The sequence below is a fragment of the Theropithecus gelada genome, chromosome 1, assembly GCF_003255815.1.
Source record: "Theropithecus gelada isolate Dixy chromosome 1, Tgel_1.0, whole genome shotgun sequence".
Taxonomy (NCBI): Eukaryota; Metazoa; Chordata; class Mammalia; order Primates; family Cercopithecidae; genus Theropithecus; species Theropithecus gelada.
Window position 1 is genome coordinate 114,363,891 of NC_037668.1, and position 19,304 is coordinate 114,383,194.

General features: G+C 40.2%; 1 protein-coding gene across 1 annotated transcript in view; it reads left to right on the forward strand.

Annotated features, from left to right (window-relative positions):
- Positions 1 to 13,561, forward strand: part of CLCA1 (chloride channel accessory 1) — a 33,309-nt gene extending 19,748 nt beyond the window's left edge. The window contains exons 9-15 of the mRNA XM_025394071.1: positions 2,305 to 2,479; positions 4,579 to 4,685; positions 6,636 to 6,851; positions 7,439 to 7,700; positions 8,774 to 8,944; positions 11,864 to 12,100; positions 12,942 to 13,561. Of these exons, the coding sequence (XP_025249856.1) occupies positions 2,305 to 2,479; positions 4,579 to 4,685; positions 6,636 to 6,851; positions 7,439 to 7,700; positions 8,774 to 8,944; positions 11,864 to 12,100; positions 12,942 to 13,333 (1,560 nt within the window). The 3' untranslated portion in view covers positions 13,334 to 13,561. The remainder of the gene's footprint in view (positions 1 to 2,304; positions 2,480 to 4,578; positions 4,686 to 6,635; positions 6,852 to 7,438; positions 7,701 to 8,773; positions 8,945 to 11,863; positions 12,101 to 12,941) is intronic.
- The last annotated feature ends 5,743 nt before the right edge of the window (positions 13,562 to 19,304 follow it).

Here is a 19,304-nt window from a genome sequence, read left to right on the forward strand (position 1 = left end):
TTCCCTCTTATGACATCTAGCTAGTCTGTCTTACATTCTAATTATCCATTGTAATTGAGAAGAACTACTTTAGGAATAGGACTTATCTTCTTACCTCCTAGACTGCTAGCACAATATCATTTATGCAGGAGGTTCTTAGTAAATAAAATTGAATTCATTGTTTGATGCACTAACACCTGATGTTTAGTTGCTGCAAGTATAAAATGCAATATTCCATATTTACCTGGAGGCTATTTAGCCACATGAAACAGAATAGGAGATTGAAAGGGGCTGGCAGGGATAAGGTCTCAGAACCTCGCAGTATCTTAGGCGAGTTTGCCCTAAGCCTGCTCGTTGGGCACATCACACTCAATAGTGCTGTTCCAGTTTTCCACGTGGCAGCGGAAATCTGTAGTTTCCAGCTGACACTGCTTGATGTGGACAATGGGCTTGACCATTTCTTCAAGTGCTTCTGTCCCTCTGACCATTTTGGTCCACTTTGAAGATCAGTTCCCTGAAAGTGGTTTCTATTGCATATACAGTCAGCTGCGAAACCCTTCTCCAGATGCCTGCATGCATCTGCGTTTTATTACCCCTGTCACCCACCCAAGCCTTGACTAAAGGAGCAAATAAGGGAGGAAAACAGACAATGAAATCACTGATGTGCTGTACCAAACTCTCACTATGCAAGACCCTAGGGGAGCTGACTAATGCCAGATGGCACGGTGGTGAAGAGAGAACTTCTGATTCTGCATTTTCCATTCAGATGAGTAAGAGAGAGAGTGCTATACCAGTGGAATTTAGGATGCCTCCTGGAGTGCAGTCTGGGTGTGGGGTGGGAGAAGCTCATGTGGCTTCAGGGTGATGAGGTAAAGGACCTTGGATGTTATACTGTCTTCAAGATCCCTGCTAGTCCCTGCTGCAGGCCCTGGTCAGGTCTGCCCTGGGCTCCTTGCAGTGGTGTCTGCTGTAGCCATAGCAGTTTGGCTTGTTCTCTTGGCTTGCTCAGGGCCCAGTGGTCCTTCCCCGCTGACTCAGTCCCACCCTGGCTCTCCCTGTTGGAGAGGAGCCCTGAGCACCACCCTGTCCTCCATCCAGCCTCTAGCCACACTGTACACTCCTCAACCTCTGTGGCAGGATTATCTTTCTCTCAGCTGCCAACACTCAACTCAGCTGTCTTCTGTCTCCCCTTTAGGATATATGGGAACATTTGCCTGTTTTCCATGACACACAGTAGTTATGGGAAGTGAGATAAGAAAATCCAAATTGGGCCTCTCTGGCCTGCAGCTTAGTAAGGCCAAAGCCGTGATCACAGCTGATAGGCTTCTGGGCTCTGAGCTCCTTGACACAGCAACAGTCACAGTTCTGTTCTCTTCCAGGGAGTCAAGGCAGCCTCCTCTAATAGCTGAAACAGAGAGAGAGGTGGAAGCCTCCTTTCCCTTCAACCTTCAGAGGACACCTTCTTTTCTGAGATTCTAGGCCTTTGGAGGATGCCTTCTTATCTGAGATTCTAGGTCAGAGAGATGCTTAGGCTTGATTGCTTATTTCCCCTATTTCTGGGTCTCTCCTTCCACTCTTTTTAGGGGAAGAGTGGACTCTTGCTTTCTCTTCTTAAATAGATAGCATTATTATTTTATCTAATTTTCCTTCCATCCTAATCTTATTCAACATTGGCAGGAGTATCCTCTCTACGCCATGTAAAAAAATAAATAAATAATCCAAATGTACCAGGAATAGTTGAGACACAGGTGTCACAGAACAACTAGGAACTGAGATTAATGGAAACGAAATGTTTTGCTTTAATCAGAAAGACTGTTAAAAATATTGACAACTCATGTGACCTAGGTAATGACCAATCAAAACCAATGCCAGGCATAAATAGCTGGTATTGTCCGACTGGTGAATATCATACAAATTAAAGTCTGTCCTGGGTCTAATATCCCCCCAATATAATCCCCATTATATGAGGATGGTTTCTGAAGGCGTCTTGGAAGCTCTGAAAGCCTATCGAGGAGAGACCACGTGAAGGAAACTAGGAACACCTCCTTTACTGTTTCCCCAGTGCTGTCCACCTCTAGAGTTGCCCTGCATCCCACACCATCCCTCTCTGCAGCAGACTAGCCAAGGGGAAAGACAGCAGTCAAGTTCCATGAATGCTGCTGGGTTAAGATTGTATCATTTCAAGGCAGACAGATATTTGGTCATTCCCAGACACTTTGGTTTATTCCTTCTGGAATTTCTTTTCTCCTTTCCTGTAAGCAGAATTTTCATAAACAACTTGGCCACCCTGAGTCTGATAACTCATGACCTGAATTCTGTCCTTAGGTGATTAAGAAGAAATATCCAACTGATGGATCTGAAATTGTGCTGCTGACGGATGGGGAAGATAACACTATAAGCGGGTGCTTTAATGAGGTCAAACAAAGTGGTGCCATCATCCACACAGTCGCCTTGGGGCCCTCTGCGGCTCGAGAACTAGAGGAACTGTCCAAAATGACAGGTGAGGGATGATTTGCTGAGACTCCCGGTATTGTCTCTCCTACTGGACTGTGAGCTCCAGTGAACTGGGGAGTGGGGGAAAGATGGGATGGAGAGAGATAAGATAACCTAATTGGCCAACTAGCCACCCTTACCCCCAAATGACTATTTGAATGGACTCTGCTCATTTATTTTAAAGCTTTGGATCTAGGACTAGGGCAGCCTGGAGAAGAGAGAACTAGCACAGCACTCTAGTAAGGACTTAAGACCTTCTTCCTGGGCCAAGAACCACTCCCTTCCAGTGGCAGCTGGCCAAGAGACCCAGAGGATACAGATGACAAGCCACTAACTACATAACACCATGGCACAAGTGCTACACTAGCAACAGAAAGTACAATAAAGCACAAATAAGGGAGCCTTTAACTTTACCTGGAGAAGAAGCGTTCAAGAAACAAGAGGAGTAGCAAGGAAGGGCAAAAAGCCTGTTAAACAAGGCAAAAGATCGCTCCCAAAATAGAATACAATGCAGTTTCTCCATAAAACCTTAACGTATTGTGTGTCTAACTCCCATACACAGTCAGATGGTTAAAATAGATTCCATATGTTACCAGCTTCTTTAGCAGAGTAGGTGAACACATTTTTTTCCTTTTTTAACTTAGGGATAATATTGTGGATCTCAATTATCATACTGAGTTGCCTTCTGAGGCCACTAAAATGCCAGAGCTGTGTATTCCTAATACTACCTGTCCTAGACTGGGTTTCTTAGAAGCAGAGCCTGAGACAGGGATTTGGGTGCATGCAATTTATAGGGGAGAGAGTGCTCAGGAGAAAAGGAAGGAGGAAAGGATAGGGCCAAGGAAGGAGCTAAGCACCGATGCAGACGTAGTCAGAGTCTAACTGCGCCCCCAGGGGACTCTGGAATTGAAAGTGCATCACAGACTTGTCTTCACCTTGAGGCAGGAGGGTGGCCTTTTGTACCATTGTGTCTATCAGTCTTTGACTGTGGACTGTCAGAACAGGGCAGAGGAGAGGGGCATGTTATTTCTCTAGGCAGGGTGGCCCCTTTTAGTAAGACAATTATCTGGAAGGCAGATAAGAGGAGGCAGCTACAAGCCAACGCCTAGAGCAGCTGGGAAGAGATGCACTTGGCTGGGTACGGAGACGTGGGTGGGGCATCAACAGCCTTACTGAAATTATTTCCTTAACTTCAGATGGAATCATAATAGTTAAAAAGTGCTTTCACATCAACTAACTTAGTGACACCTATTCTAAATAGCCCAAGACTGCCTGGCCTGGTGTAAAATCCTGTTTTTATGATATACTACTCTGTAACTGTCCCTTTGTCCACTGTTGTTTCTTGCTGTTGTCACATATCTGTCTTTCCTCATTTAGAAGAAAACTCTAAAGCCAGGTTTGTTAGAATTATGTTTCAAAGAAGAGTAAATCAATAGTCTTGGAGTACGTCTTAATGAATTCTCTCATGTAAAAGTGCAGGACCTTTAATATGTAGATTTCATGATATAAGTTTATACCATAAATTGAGATCAAATCGTATCAGAGATTCATGGCTGCTTTGCAGATAGTTGAAGTAATCAGGTGACTGAGATGTTGCTGAAGCTATTATGTACTAAGATTTAAAAATTAGTGGCTGGGTCTGGTGGCTCACTCCTATAATCCCAGAATTTGGGGAGGCCAAGGCAGGTGGATTCATTGAGCCCAGGAGTTCAAGACCAGCCTGAGCAACATGGCGAAACTCATCTCTAAAAAAAAAAAAAAATACAAAAATTAGCCAGACATGGTGGTATATGCCTGTAATCCCAGCTATTTTGGGGCTGAGGTAGGAAGATCACTCGAGCCTGGGAGGTGGAGGTTGTAGTGAGCCAAGATCATGCCTCTGTACTCCGCCCTGGGCAACAGAGCAAGAGCCTGTCTCAGAAAAAAAATAAGTAAGTTAAAATTGTATCAAAGTCTGAGTTAATGTAGGCACCTATTTGATGTTCATCTATTTATACTTTAATAACACAATGGGATATTTATTTTGTATATTCTCCAAACAACAGCTAAAATGTTGCAAATATTTGCTTTCTGGTAAGTAATTTCTGAAAATGTATTGCATTTTAGGAGGTTTACAGACATATGCTTCAGATCAAGTTCAGAACAATGGCCTCATTGATGCTTTTGGAGCCCTTTCATCAGGAAATGGAGCTGTCTCTCAGCGCTCCGTCCAGGTTGGAGTTCTTAATCTTAGTTTTTCATATTTACACATAATCATAGCCAAGATGAAGAATTTAATGGCTAAAAGTTTTAAGTTTTACACTCTTCTGGTACTGAATTAAAATTAAAATAGAAGGTCCAGCCTGATAGACATTATTCCTAAAATGCAACACTACTCATTTAAACAAGGCAATTAGTGTTTACTTGTTTGGAAGCAACACCAAGTGACTTCCTCATAGAAATCAGCAGATAAAATGTCATAGGTCCAAGAATTCTTTTTTAACATCTCTACACAAGCAACTAGAGCAATGTAGTTGGCTCAGAATTTTCTTCAGAGTAGATCATCTCAATTACAAATTTTCTGGGACAAGTGTCCAGGGATTACTTGTTTTATTTTTCCATTACATCAAATTTCTGATGTTTGCCAAGATTTACATATAATGGACAGAAAGTGCTTTGTACTGTAAAAAACCAGCGGTGTCAGTCCAGACCCCTGGATCTTGGCCCTGGGTCTGTCATTAACTATGTGACCTGGGCAATGAACTTCACCTCTGTGGACTTTCATTTCTCCACTAGGTATAGACCAGAAAACTTCCAATGGCCCATCTGGTTCTAAAATTTCAGGAAAAACCAAATTGCCTTTCAAAAGTCTTGGGACTATTAAGAAAAAAGAAAAAAATGCATTTTTTTAAATGCTTTTTTTAAGTAATTGCAGAAATTATTCACGTTAATTTTTAAACTAGAGAGAGTGAACAATCAGCATTCACACTGTTGTGAATTATAATTTTTATGATGAAAGTTCAGATAAAGGTAAAGGAATATCGTAATGTCAAAGCCTAATAATTACAGATTTTGAAACCATAGGCTTTCTGGCTTATCAATGGAGCATTTATTCAATCTAGAAAGACACCAGTTATATCCATCTGGGTTATGCTGGTTCAGATTTAGAAAATTAAACTCAAGGGCCTGGTTTGGGAAAATGGAGGAATGTGTCCTAGAAAAGTAATTAAAGTGATAAAAGGACAAGTTCACATTTAGGAAATTTCTGCCTGTGATTTTTGTATTTAAGAAACTTAACAGAGAGAGAGCGAGAGAGATGGAGAAATGAGCAAGACTCACCAGCATGCCACAAGAACCAGGTCTAATCGCGCTTTACTTTCTCCACATGCCAGCTTGTAATCTACCTGTGAAACTAGGAAATCTGGTTCCATGACCAGCCCAGTCTGTCTTCTAATAGGTGCTAACTTTGAGACAATAACTACCTAGGAGATAATCCTCAAAATCACATTTTCTATAACAGTCTTCCCTACGTCACTCCCTGCTCTGCAGCTCCCTCATCTATTCCAAACAAGTTGGACTTGGCTTACTTCATTTATCTCCACGGGGCCTGCAATTACTCCCTGACCTAGCAATTAGGTAATTCAGACAATTTCACCCACAATGTGTGGGTGTCACACATACCCACAATGTGTGGGTGTGATGAATGTCAAAGGATTGATAGAAATAAAATCCTATAGGAGATCAGAGGAAAAGGGGAAATTTTTTACAACTGGTAAATGGGATGGACAGCAGAGAAAACTTTACGGAGAAAGTAAAATTTGAATTTTGAAGGATGAGTAAGGCTTAGACAAATAGAGAAGACTAAGAAGGCTTAGATAAATGGAGAAGACAAACATAAAGCCTTCTAGGAAAAGTAAAGAGTATGATAATAAAGTCAAAGAGTCAGGGATTCACAAGGATATTTTGGGGAAGTGGTCTTGTTTGGGTGGAGGAAGGGAAATTGTGGAAGCTAAGGCTAGAAAGATAACTTAGAACTGCATCATAATTGCTCCTAACACCAAATCAAGGACTCAGGCATCACTGAAGTCTTTTTGATGGGGCACTGGGAAGACAGGGGCAGAAGGGAAAAGACCATGTGATGGGAGCTGTATTCTCCAGAAAGTAAGAGCTGTTTTTCTTAACAGCTTGAGAGTAAGGGATCAACCCTCCAGAACAGCCAGTGGATGAATGGCACAGTGATCGTGGACAGCACAGTGGGAAAGGACACTTTGTTTCTTGTCACCTGGACAACACAGCCTCCCCAAATCCTTCTCTGGGATCCCAGTGGACAGAAGCAAGATGGCTTTGTAGTGGACAAAAACACCAAAATGGCCTTCCTCCAAATCCCAGGCATTGCTAAGGTATGGAGTCAGCTTTTTTTGTTTCTCATAATTCAACAAGATAAAATAAAGCTTTCACAGTATAATTGTAGCATTTTAAATGTTGGCAGTTGCTAAAAGGAGAGTCAGTATTGAATCAAAGAGAGAACAAGGAAAAAAGTCTCCATCCAATGAAAATCACTCAGTATGCCAGCAAGTAAAGAGAAAGGAAATAGGTGATATTTTGTCCAGGTACTAAATGGAGAACCTTCAAATTACATAGTAATCAAGATGCAAAATGATTCTCCACGTTTTGGGATCACAAAAACGATTTGCTTTATCTCAGAGACTCGTCTCTTATAAAAACAAAGCAACAATAAGCATACAGCTTTCAGACCTCACCATCCCCCTGACACTCCCCGTGGAATTTTCTTGACAATGGGAACGATATAGTTAGTTTAAACACACTGAAGCTCCCCGTGGCTGACAGAGTATCAAACATGCACACCTCTTCTTAGATATGCTTCCAACATGCTTGTATCAGAGGCTTTTCCTGTACGTGACACTGAAGTCAGGTCTGTGTCACCTAAAGTTATTCATTGGAAATGTTTACATGTGTTTTGGTTCAGGTTGGCACTTGGAAATACAGCCTGCAAGCAAGCTCACAAACCTTGACTCTGACTGTCACGTCCCGTGCATCCAGTGCTACCCTGCCTCCAATTACAGTGACTTCCAAAATGAACAAGGACACTGGCAAATTCCCCAGCCCTATGATAGTTTATGCAAATATTCGCCAAGGAGCCTCTCCGATTCTCAGGGCCAGTGTCACAGCCCTGATTGAATCAGAGAATGGAAAAACAGTTACCTTGGAACTACTGGATAATGGAGCAGGTAATCACCCAAGAAACTGGAAAGTATATATTTCTTTTTCCAAGAAGCAACCAGGGAATGCCAAGAGGGCACAGTCTGGTGAGGGCAGTTAGACAGGCAAGGCAGAACAGCACTGGGGTCTGGTTGGGAGAGTTCTCCATTTCCCCACAATTCCTACATTTCAAAATGCTGGAAAATATGAAGGCTTCTGCAAGGCCCAAAACACATTAATGGCTCAAGCTCAATGGATTCAGAGCCTCTAGGGAGTTGTCATAGGGTATTCCACAAACCCCAAAAAAAGAAAAAGAGGAAAATTCATAACTATATTGTGGTAGGTGCTTTGTATATACACATACGTACACACACATATGTGTGTATGTATATATACACAAATGCATACATATAAAGACATATATAATCTTTGTTTTTACAGTATCTTCACTGAGGCTTTCACATTTAGAAAGCAGCAGACATAGATTCAAGCACAGTCCTATATGGTTCCTGCATCTATGCAGATTCTATATTAACTTGCCCCAAAAGTGAAAATTCTGCCCCTTATTCTTGTCTTTAAGAAGTCTATCGGGGAGAGAGAGAAAGAGAATTCTACATTTCTTTTTAGAAAAAAACATGTCTTCTTACTGTGAAGCAAGTAACCTTACTAGAATGAATCCTGTGAATGAATTTCCCACCTAAATCTACCCTGGGGAGAAGTCATGAAGTTTATTAAATAACCATAAAACATTTTTTTCCTCCACAGTTACATATAGCAGTTTAATTTAGTTCAACAGATACTTATTGACTAGTTACCTTGTGCTATGTTGGGTGTAACAAAGAAACGATATCATCTTAGATTTCATTAAAAAAGTCAACAATTCAAGAAGACAGAATGTATACCTAAAACCACACACACTACACACACAGTGATAAAAGAAGTAAGCCTCACCCTCAACACACCAAAATCTTAAGGTCTCTTGGAGCTAATGATGAATTTCTTGTTGCTTTGAAAATTCTTAGCCTACATATGAGTTGGAAATATACAAATACCCTCCCAGTTACCTTTAGGATATTTATTAATTCCTTCATTCTTTATCAAGGTGCTGATGCTGCTAAGGATGACGGTGTCTACTCAAGGTATTTCACAACTTATGACACGAATGGTAGATACAGTGTAAAAGTGCGGGCTCTGGGAGGAGTTAACCCAGTCAGACGGAGAGCGATACCCCAGCAGAGTGGAGTAATGTACATACCTGGCTGGATTGAGAATGGTAAGTAATCTGTAATAACACACCTGGCTTGTGCAAAAGGATTGGTTTCAAGAGGAAACTATTAAGCCCGTGGGGCAGAATGGTGCATGATTAAATCAGGGTTTCTCAACCTTGGCACTACTAAGATTTTGAGCCAGACAATCCTTTGTTGTGGAGGGCTATCCTGCACATTGTGGGATGTTTAGTAGCATCCTTAACCTCTATCCATTATTTGTCAATAGCAATTCCCTAGTCATGACAATCAAAAATGTCTCCATATGTCATCCACTGTCCCTTAGGGGGGCAAACTAGCCCCCAGCTGAAAATCACTCGATAGAACACAGCTTTTGACTGCCTTACTTCAAAGCCCAGCCCTCTATCAAATACAGTATTTTGTGTAATCTTTTTGTACTTCACTCTCCTCAGTTGTAAAATAAGGATAATAATGGCAGCTACCCGATAGTATGGTCACAAAGAATAAATAACACATCTAACAAACTGTTACTGGTAAATAGTATTTAATAAAGATTTTATCATTATTTTAAAAACATTTTTAATGAAGTTCTTTCCATTGAAGCATTTCTAATTTATCCTAATGAATCATTTAAACAGAATTTAAAAAGCAATAATTTAGGGTTTGTTATCTACATCAATATCATTATCCAAGTCCACTGTCTGTCTTTCCTCTTTTCTCCTCCTGCTCAGACCAGGGAGCATAGCAGATGAATTTCACGCGGGCCAGCACACTGAGCCCACGTGTAAGCAGGTGAGAAAATTATGTCCATGAAACAGACAGTCCCATACCACTTTTGGTTACAAACACTTGCCCTGGACTAGAGAAGGAGTTGAGACCAAGTTTGTGTCCCAGTGGGTTCCCAGACTAGTTTTCCATCAATCTCCACCCTGTCCTGGGCAGGCTTTTTCTTGATGTTGGTGTGGGGGAAGGAGAAGAGCTCCTTTGAGAACCTTCCCACTGTCATCTTTACTTGGCTGTGTGCTTAGTGAAGAGAGGATTCAGAGACACATGGTGTCCCTCACGCAGAGGTGATAATAGAGGGGAAATGTTTTAAAAGATGCCACTGCCTTTTTTCTTTTTTTTCTTTTTTTTTTTAGACAGTCTTGCTCTGTCGCCAGGCTGGAGTGCAGTGGCGTGATCTCAGCTCACTGCAACCTCTGCCTCCCGGGTTCAAGTGATTCTCCTGCCTCAGCCTCCCGAGTAGCTGGGACTACAGGTGCATGCCACCATGCCCAGCTAAGTTTTGTATTTTTAGTAGAGACAGGGTTTCACCATGTTGACCAGGATGGTCTTGATCTCTTGACCTTGTGATCTGCTCACCTCGGACTCCCAAAGTGCTGGGATTACAAGCGTGAGCCACTGCGCCCAGCCAATGCCACTGCTTTTTGAGTTAGGGGAAGGAGGCAGAAGGGGACTGGTTAAGTGACTAAGTCTAGCCTTATCACAGCATTTTACTTACAGTAACACATTTCATTCTTGTAAGTATCCATTTTTAAAGATGGGGAAACAGAAGCTAGAGAGGTTATGGGTTCATATAACTAATAGTGTTAGTGCCTGGCATAACAGTAGGCCATGTTCTTCCCTCTATCCCTCGATAAGCCTTAATGGCAGTCTCTACTGGTGCTTTCAATATGAACCCTGAACCTACTAGAGCATTCACTTCATCTTTGCCAAAGACCAGATTAATGGGTATGAAGATTAAATGGTCTTTAACAGATAAAAATTTTATAAAGAGGTAGAGTTTATGAGAAAACAAATTCTAAGTAATGCCATGTTAGGATCTTATGAGATATTTTTATTGAAAAGAAAAGAGAACTTGAGAACTCTATAGATTGAACAGACCAGGGTATTTTTTAAATTCCAGGATTACTTTTATACCTATCTTTGACAAGAATGTGAATGAAATTGGAATTACTACAATAACTAGATTCCCATGCATTTACTAAGAAAATCAGAAGTCTTTCAAAAGCACAAAATTTTGGAACCTCTAACATAAAACATTTCATTAAAAACTGAAATTTAATAAGAAACATGAAACACAAACATGGAGAAAGTGAAAGAAATATGCATAAACAATCAAGGCATTCTTGAAGGTCCAGTTGATTAGTTGCCAAATAAATAGGAAAGATAATGAAACCCACACAATTATTTAGGTGGAAGACATTTCTTGAGGCAGTCTGAGGTTTAAAACAAAGTTAGTATTTAGGCCGGGCACAGTGGCTCACTCTTGTAATCCCAGTACTTTGGGAGGCCGAGGCAGGTGGATCACCTGAGGTCAAGAGTTCGAGACCACCCTGGCCAACATGGTAAAACCCCATCTCTACTAAAAATACAAAAAATAGCTCGGTGTGGTGGCACATGCCTGTAATCCCAGCTACTCAGGAGGCTGAGGCAGGAGAATCCCCTGAACCCGGGAGGCAGAGGTGGTAGTGAGCTGAGATCGCGCCATTGCACTCCAGCCTGGATGACAAGAGCGAAACTTCGTCCCAAAAACAAAAACGAAAGAAAGGAAGGGAAGGGAGAGGAGAGGAGAGGACAGGACAGGACAGGAAAGGAAAGGAAAGGAAAAACAGAGGTAGTATTGAAACTGATCTTGCGGAAAGACAAGATCAGGATGGGCAAAGAGATGGGAAAAGAAGCAATTTCAGGACAAATGTCATGAAAATAAATTCCAAAAGGTTATTCCACTAAATATCCAGGAAATATCTTAAGAGATCAAAAGCTATGATTCTCTGTTTGCTCTTTTCCCTCTGATGAAACTGTATTTGGGGTCTTGTCTCCAAATATTTAAAATTAATTCTGTGTGCAGAAGGAAAGAAGCAGAAGTGGGGAATAGGAAGAGGGTGATCTGATAATAAAACAGACGGAGATATCACCATTTAGTGATGTTGCTTACCATATTTTGCATAATTTTTTTAATGCAGATGAAATACAATGGAATCCACCAAGACCTGAAATTGAGGACGATGTTCAACGCAAGCAAGTATGTTTCAGCAGAACATCCTCGGGAGGCTCATTTGTGGCTTCTGGTGTCCCAAATGCTCCCATACCTGATCTCTTCCCACCTTGCCAAATCACCGACCTGAAGGCGGAAATTCACGGGCACAGTCTCATTAATCTGACTTGGACAGCTCCTGGGGATGATTATGACCATGGAACAGGTAAGCTGAACCTGGTGTGGACCCTGTAAAGGAGTTTACCAGCCAAGCAGAGGAGCAGAAGCGGGTGAGGCAGGCAGCCGTGTTCTGATGCTTGGGGGCAGAAAGCAGGAGGGATCTTGCTGGTCCTTTGAAATGAGGGATAAATGTATTTAAAGAAGAGAGATTTAAAACCTGAAAAACTGGTATACTTTGGGAGTAAGAGGTTTCAGCCAGGAAAGGTAAACCTCACTTAGTTTCTGAAACCTTGCCAAACTGTCCTTTGACAAACTCCATTTTCTGGGGAGCAGTGACTCCTGGGGAAGAACTGGGAATAGAGCATAGATGTCTATAGAGCAGAGCTCTTTTGGAAGGAACCTCAGGTGCTATCAGACTTTCTCTTTCAAAGTGCGGTCTGCGGACTACAGCATGCGGATACCATGAACACTTGTTAGAAAGTGTTTTCAGATCTGCATTTTCAGATCCCTGGGTGATTTGTACACACATTACAGTTTGAGAAGCACTGGTGCAAACTCCCTCTATAAATAATAAAATAATAAACATTTTTTAAACAACCTGTTCTTTCTGCCAGGCACTATGCCCAGAAATGCTGCCCAAGGCTTTAAGTCATGCCCAATCCAGTTTTACGCTTATCACTGTGTCATTATATACAAAGAAGAATGTAAAAGAGATAGTGACCCTTGTAAATAGGACCATCGGTTCATTTATTTGGGAATCTTATGGGGTGATGATATAATTTCTAATAGACTTTTAAAGCTTTTTAAATATTTTTTAAAGTTCTACAGCTTAGGAAGTTTCTTTAAGATTTCAGAATTGAAGTCACATTCTTCTTTTTTCTTTTTAGCTCACAAGTATATCATTCGAATAAGTACAAGTATTCTTGATCTCAGAGATAAGTTCAATGAATCTCTTCAAGTGAATACTACTGCTCTCATCCCAAAGGAAGCCAACTCTGAGGAAGTCTTTTTGTTTAAACCAGAAAACATTACTTTTGAAAATGGCACAGATCTTTTCATTGCTATTCAGGCTGTTGATAAGGTCGATCTAAAATCAGAAATATCCAACATTGCACGAGTATCTTTGTTTATTCCTCCACAGACTCCGCCAGAGACACCTAGTCCTGATGAAACATCTGCTCCTTGTCCTAATATTAGTATCAACAGCACCATTCCTGGCATTCACATTTTAAAAATTATGTGGAAGTGGATAGGAGAACTGCAGCTGTCAATAGGCTAGGGCTGAATTTTTGTGAGATAAATAAAATAAATCATTCATCCTTTTTTTTTTTTTTTTTTGATTATAAAATGTTCTAAAATGTATTTTAGATTTCCTGTAGGGGGCGATATATTAAATGTATTTCCTGTAGGGGGCGATATACTAAATGTATTTTAGATTTCCTGTAGGGGGCGATAAAATAAAATGCTAAACAACTGGGTATATATGCATAAAAACTATCCATTCAAATCCAAAAATTTAATAATCATTGAGTCTTTTATTAATGAATTTGAATACTAGAAAGAAACAGGGCTTGCATCGATAAATGGAAGAATGTTTTTATTTGTTTTAAGGAGCTTTGCCCCTTAAAAAAAACATGCAATTGCGTAAATCTAACAGAGTTGCTAAAAGTTGTTTGGTTTCTTTTGGTGAAGGAAAGACCAAACTAAATTATTTAAATATAAAAGTCATGACTTGTTATATAGGGGTTTTGGACCAGCATCACCAGGAACATGTCTTATTTTCTCTAAATTTGAGCAATGATGGTGCATTTAAGGAAGTGATGGCATTGAAGAAAGAAAGAACAGTATAATGAAAGTTCTCTAGGCACAAAAATGAATGTTATGTGCATGAAATTACAAGAGTTAGCAATGCTTTAAGCCATGGCAGTGGGGATAAGGTGGGAAAGGTAGCTTCAGGCCAGGTGTGAAGGGAAAGTGATTGAGAGAAAAATATTTATTGTGTACTTCGTCCAAGGGCCCAACTAATGCCTTATATGCATTACTTTACTTAATGTAATTCAGTTCTTTCAACAAATGTACACCAGCTGTTTATTATTTTCTGGGCCAATGCTAGGTTCTAAGGATAGAAAGATAAGTAAGCATTGGCCTTTTTTCTGTACACTAAAGAGAGCATTTGAGGATTTATTTTTGAAGTCAGGAGGCAGAAATGCTCAGAGAGATGCTTGAGAAGGGGGTCTTGGAGAACCACATGAAGGCCCTAATAAGCGTGAGAAAGGCCGGTAGCATGACAGATGAAAGGGGAAGGAGAAGAGGAAAAAGGGCTGCAAGTGTAGGCCTAGCAGTATGGCAGTCCTCGTGAAGGACTAGTCACAGATTCCAGTGCCTGCAGGAGTAGATATTCCTGTGAAAATTGTTTCGAGTTCTCAGTTATTAGCACAATGAGTTCAAGAAGTAGGTGGCTTTCTTTATGATTGAAAACAAAATATCTAGCATATCGTTTTTGTGTCACCCCAAATTTCTTTATGTGTAGACCTTTCTTATTTCAAAACCAGATTTGAGGCATCTTAGTGATACATGCAATAAACATAAAAATAAAGAAATAAAATATATAATAAAAACTAGAAGAAGTGGTCAGCTATAAACCTATAAAGAATGCATGGGGGAAAAAAAATAAAGGAAAAATCACCACATCAAATGCCTAATACAATGTTCTGTACAATTGCTATAGCCAAATCACATATTTCACTTTGTGGCAAGTAGGTAGGACAAATGAGGAGTATATAGTAACAAGATTAACAGAGTCTATAGTGAAAAGCAAGCCAGAAGCAGCTCAGGAGAAGCATGGCTTTTCCTAGTCATGAGACCCAGGAGAAGTTTTATCTATGGATCCTCAGTTTATTAGGGCACTGTGATGTTAAGGGGCTGCAGCAGCATCCTTACAGTAATCATAACAACAAGTTTAATATAGTGCTAATTACATCCTTCACAGTAAGCCAAAGGAGCAACACCACAGCATCGTTCAGGAAAGGCAATTATACAGGGACCCCAAAAATGCGGGCCTAGCAATTAGCTCTTGAGCTTGCCCCAGAGGTAAAATTTGGAGTGAATGGGTTGCGTGTCCTTCAGGCTGTTTCCTAGGACCCATGTCTCTTACATACAAATTTGTTATAAAAACTGAACAGTAGAGAGTTCCAAGACTATGAAGACCCTGATGTTCCCAAAGTCAGTACTGTTTATTGAGGGCACAACCAGTTGCTTTGCCAGCCAAATGGTCACAGGGTTGTTGGGGGTGCATTGCAATATATTCAAGCTTGTGTACAAGGCATTTGAGGTTGGGGGCATGGAAAAATACTGAGGCACTGTGTGTATGATATTTGTGCATGGGAATGTAACTCCTTGACCCTCAAAACAGGACAAGGAATGGAGTGTGTCATAAGAAACGCTGAAAACAGCCTCCCGAGAATGCAGTTGGGGAGCTTTTACAAGGCCATAGATGCCTCACGACCCAACCTCAAAAGGCCATCTAGTGGATGTTTGTAGTTTAACAAGCCCTTTCAATAAATACTTGGCAGATAGATTCTGGGGTGACACTCTCTCTCAGAAGAGTGGTCCCCGCTCCACTCAGCTGGAATCGTCTGATAACTCATTCTTGGTGTTCACTGCAAGCTATAGGCTCTGCAAGGGTCAGTTTGGAGTCCTCTTCTGAATGTTACAAAACCAAACCAAGCACATACCTGATGAGAAGGCCACTTACCTGCCCCATGTGACAAATGAGTCTGAGGTCCCAACTTCATAGAACATGGTTGCCATGGGTTTCGCCTGGAAAATTTCCAATAAGTCACTCACTGAGATTTTAATTTCCCATTTAGGTTAACTTAGAGAAATGTAGCATGGGATATGGTAGTAACCTGCAGAGAGGCCTACCATGTGACTTCGGAGAAGAGATAAATGTCATCATGTAGATAAGATAGAAAATAGAGAACAACAAAGAAAAAGCATTCTTATGTACTCTGGGTTATAGGAAAGTTTATTGCAAAATGGATCTGCATTGTCAAAGGAGATAAAATAAGCCAAATTTTTGCCTTATGCCATCATTGACTCACAATGGCCTTAGTTTCTTTAGTTTCTGATAAGCCAATTGAGTGAGTGAGTAAATCTGGTAAATCTGTCCCAGACATTGGTACTTCGCTTGATATCCAAGTATCCAGCATCAAAAGAGGGTAGGGAGAAATATTCTCCAAGCTCCCCTTTGCAACTTCCAAGCTAGGCTGTTACCCCTATGATCTAATGTGGTTTGTTTAAAGCCTCCATCCTATGTCATTGATCTATGCTGTTTTTTATCCCTTCTCTTCACTGTTATCTACCATCCTCACCCAAGCTAGACACAACACTCTTCTCCCTTCACCTCTTAAAATCACTCTGAGTGGGATCAGAATCTATATGAATGAGTCAATTAATATCTCAGCCTCAAAAGTCCTTGATTGTCACCCCACCTCCACTAAAATTTTTGAATAATAAAACTGTCTCTTTATAAGTGAAAAATTCGAATATTGGCAATTCCATGTGGTTTGACCAAGTACAGCTAAGGCCACATTTTGACCTAGTAATGACCTGAAACAACTCCACCTCTGAAATCTTAAAATCCAGTATCCTATTCTGGCCACAACCTCCTAACCCTCCATGCTGTTCACTTCCTACTCCACTGAACTGATATTGTAATTTCATGATGACTGTCATCACTTGATTGCTTCTTTCCACCTGGTCCATTATCTTTTTCTTTATATGGCCCCTATATGCCTTGGGGTGTCACTTCAAGTCCTCCTTTGACAATTCCTTCAACTCCCACATCTACTTACCCTCTTAACACACCTGCCCTGATATCCTCTAGCTTTGCATTTAGCATATTGTCTGTGTGCTTGAGACATTCATTTATCTGTTCAGCAAATATTTTTAAAGTACCCACATTGTATTCCAAGTTCCATGTTAGACATTAAGATTACAATGGGTAATAAGCTATATGGTTTCTGCCAACTAAAGTACAATGAAGACAACAGACACTTAACAATGCTCAGATCTATAAGGAACTTAAATTTACAAGAGAAAAACAAACAACCCCTTTAAAAAGTGGGCAAAGAACATAAACAGACACTTCTCAAAAGAAGACATACATGCAGCCAATAAGCATATGAAAAAATGCCCAACATCACTAATTATTAGAGAAACATAAATCAAAACCACAATGAGATACCACCTCACACCAATCAGAATGGCTATTTTTAAAAAGTCAAAAAATAACAGATGCTGGCAAGGTTGCAGAGAAAAGGGGGACACTTATACACTGTTGGTGGGAGTGTAAATTAGTTCAACCATTGTGGAAAGCAGTATGGTGATTCCTCAAAGAGCTGAAAGCAGAACTACATTCGACCCAGCAAACCCATTACTGGGTATATACCCAGAGAAACATAAATCATTCTACCATAAAGACACACACATGTGAATGTTAACTCCACCACTATTCATAATAGCAAAGACATGGAATCCATCTAAATTCCCATCAATGATAGACTAGATAAAGAAAATGTGGTGCATATACACCATGGAATACTATGGAGCCATTAAAAAAAGAACAATATCTTGTCTTTTGTGGGAACATGGAGGGAGCTGGAGGCTATTATCCTTAGCAAACTAATGCAGGAACAGAAAACCAAATACCACATGTTCTCAATTATAAGTGGGAGCTAAATGATGAGAACTCGTGAACATAAAGAAGAGAACTACAGACACTGGGGTCTACTTGAGGATGGAGGGTGAGAGGAGGGAGAGGAGAAGGAAAAATAACTATTGTCCTCTGGTCTTTATACCTGGGTGATGAAATAATCTGTACAACAAACCCTCATGACACAAGTTTACCTATGTAACAAACCTTGACATGTACCCCCAAACCTAAAATAAAAGTTAAAAACAAACAAACAAAGCAATGCACAGTATGTAGGGTCTATTTCAGGGGAAGCACATATTATAGGAACTCATGCTACATATACCTAATCCACATGTGGTATCTGCCAGAGAAAGTGATCCTTTTACTTTAATGGTGTCTGGGTATATGTATAAAATAAGAAGAGAAAAGCAAGCGAAAGAAATGAAGCAAAATAACCCTAATCAAACCTCTGTTTCTCCAAATATTACTACATCTTGGAATTAGTCATACGGGGCAAAATCTACTTCCAGGTATACTCTGGAATTCCTCTAGGGATCAAATTCTTTTCTAATTAACTTTTTGTTGGATATTGGCAAGTTATAATTATATATATTTTATGAGGTACAAAATGATTCTGATACACACACACACACACACAAAAAATATGGAATGATGGAACCCAATTAATTAAGAAATCCATCACCTTAAGAAATCCATCACCTTAAATTCTTATCATTTATTCCTTCTGTCTGGCTGAAACATTATATACTTTGACCAACATCTCCCCATTCCCCTAACTCTCCAGCCTCTGTTAATCCCCATTCTACTCTCTGTTTCTATGTGTTCAACTTTTTTGGCTTCCACATATAGATGAGAACATAAGGCATTTGTCTTTTGTGCCTGGCTTATTTCACTTAGAATAATGGCCTTCTGGTTCATCCATGTTGTCACAACATAACCTCTTTTTTTGAGGCTGAATAGTATTCCACTGTGTGAATATATAGATATGTGGTGTACATATATATGTATATATATATATACAGCTGTACATGTATGCATATACAGATACACATACATTCATCCAAACAGATGAATGGATAAAGAAAATGTTCTATATATGGATGGACACTTAGATTGATTCCACAACTTGGCTATTGTGACTGATGCTGTAATGAACATGGAAGTACAAATATTTCTTCAACATAGTGATTTTAAAACTTTTGAATATGTACCCAGAAGAGGAATTTGTGGGTTATATGGCAATTTAGTCTTTTAAGAGACTTCGATACTGTTTTCCATAATTGCTGTCTTAGCTTACATTTCTATCAACGGTATACTAGGTTCCCCATTTTCTACATCCTTGCCAACAACTGGTTTTTGTCTTTATTATAATTGCCATTCTGATAGGTATTAAGTGATATCTCATTGTGGTTTTAATTTGCATTTCCCCAGTGATGTTGACCAGTTTTTTCACGTATTATTGACTATTTGTATGTCCTCTGTGTTACTTCGGCCCATTTATTGAGTGACCCGAAAGACTGCCAGTTTTTAG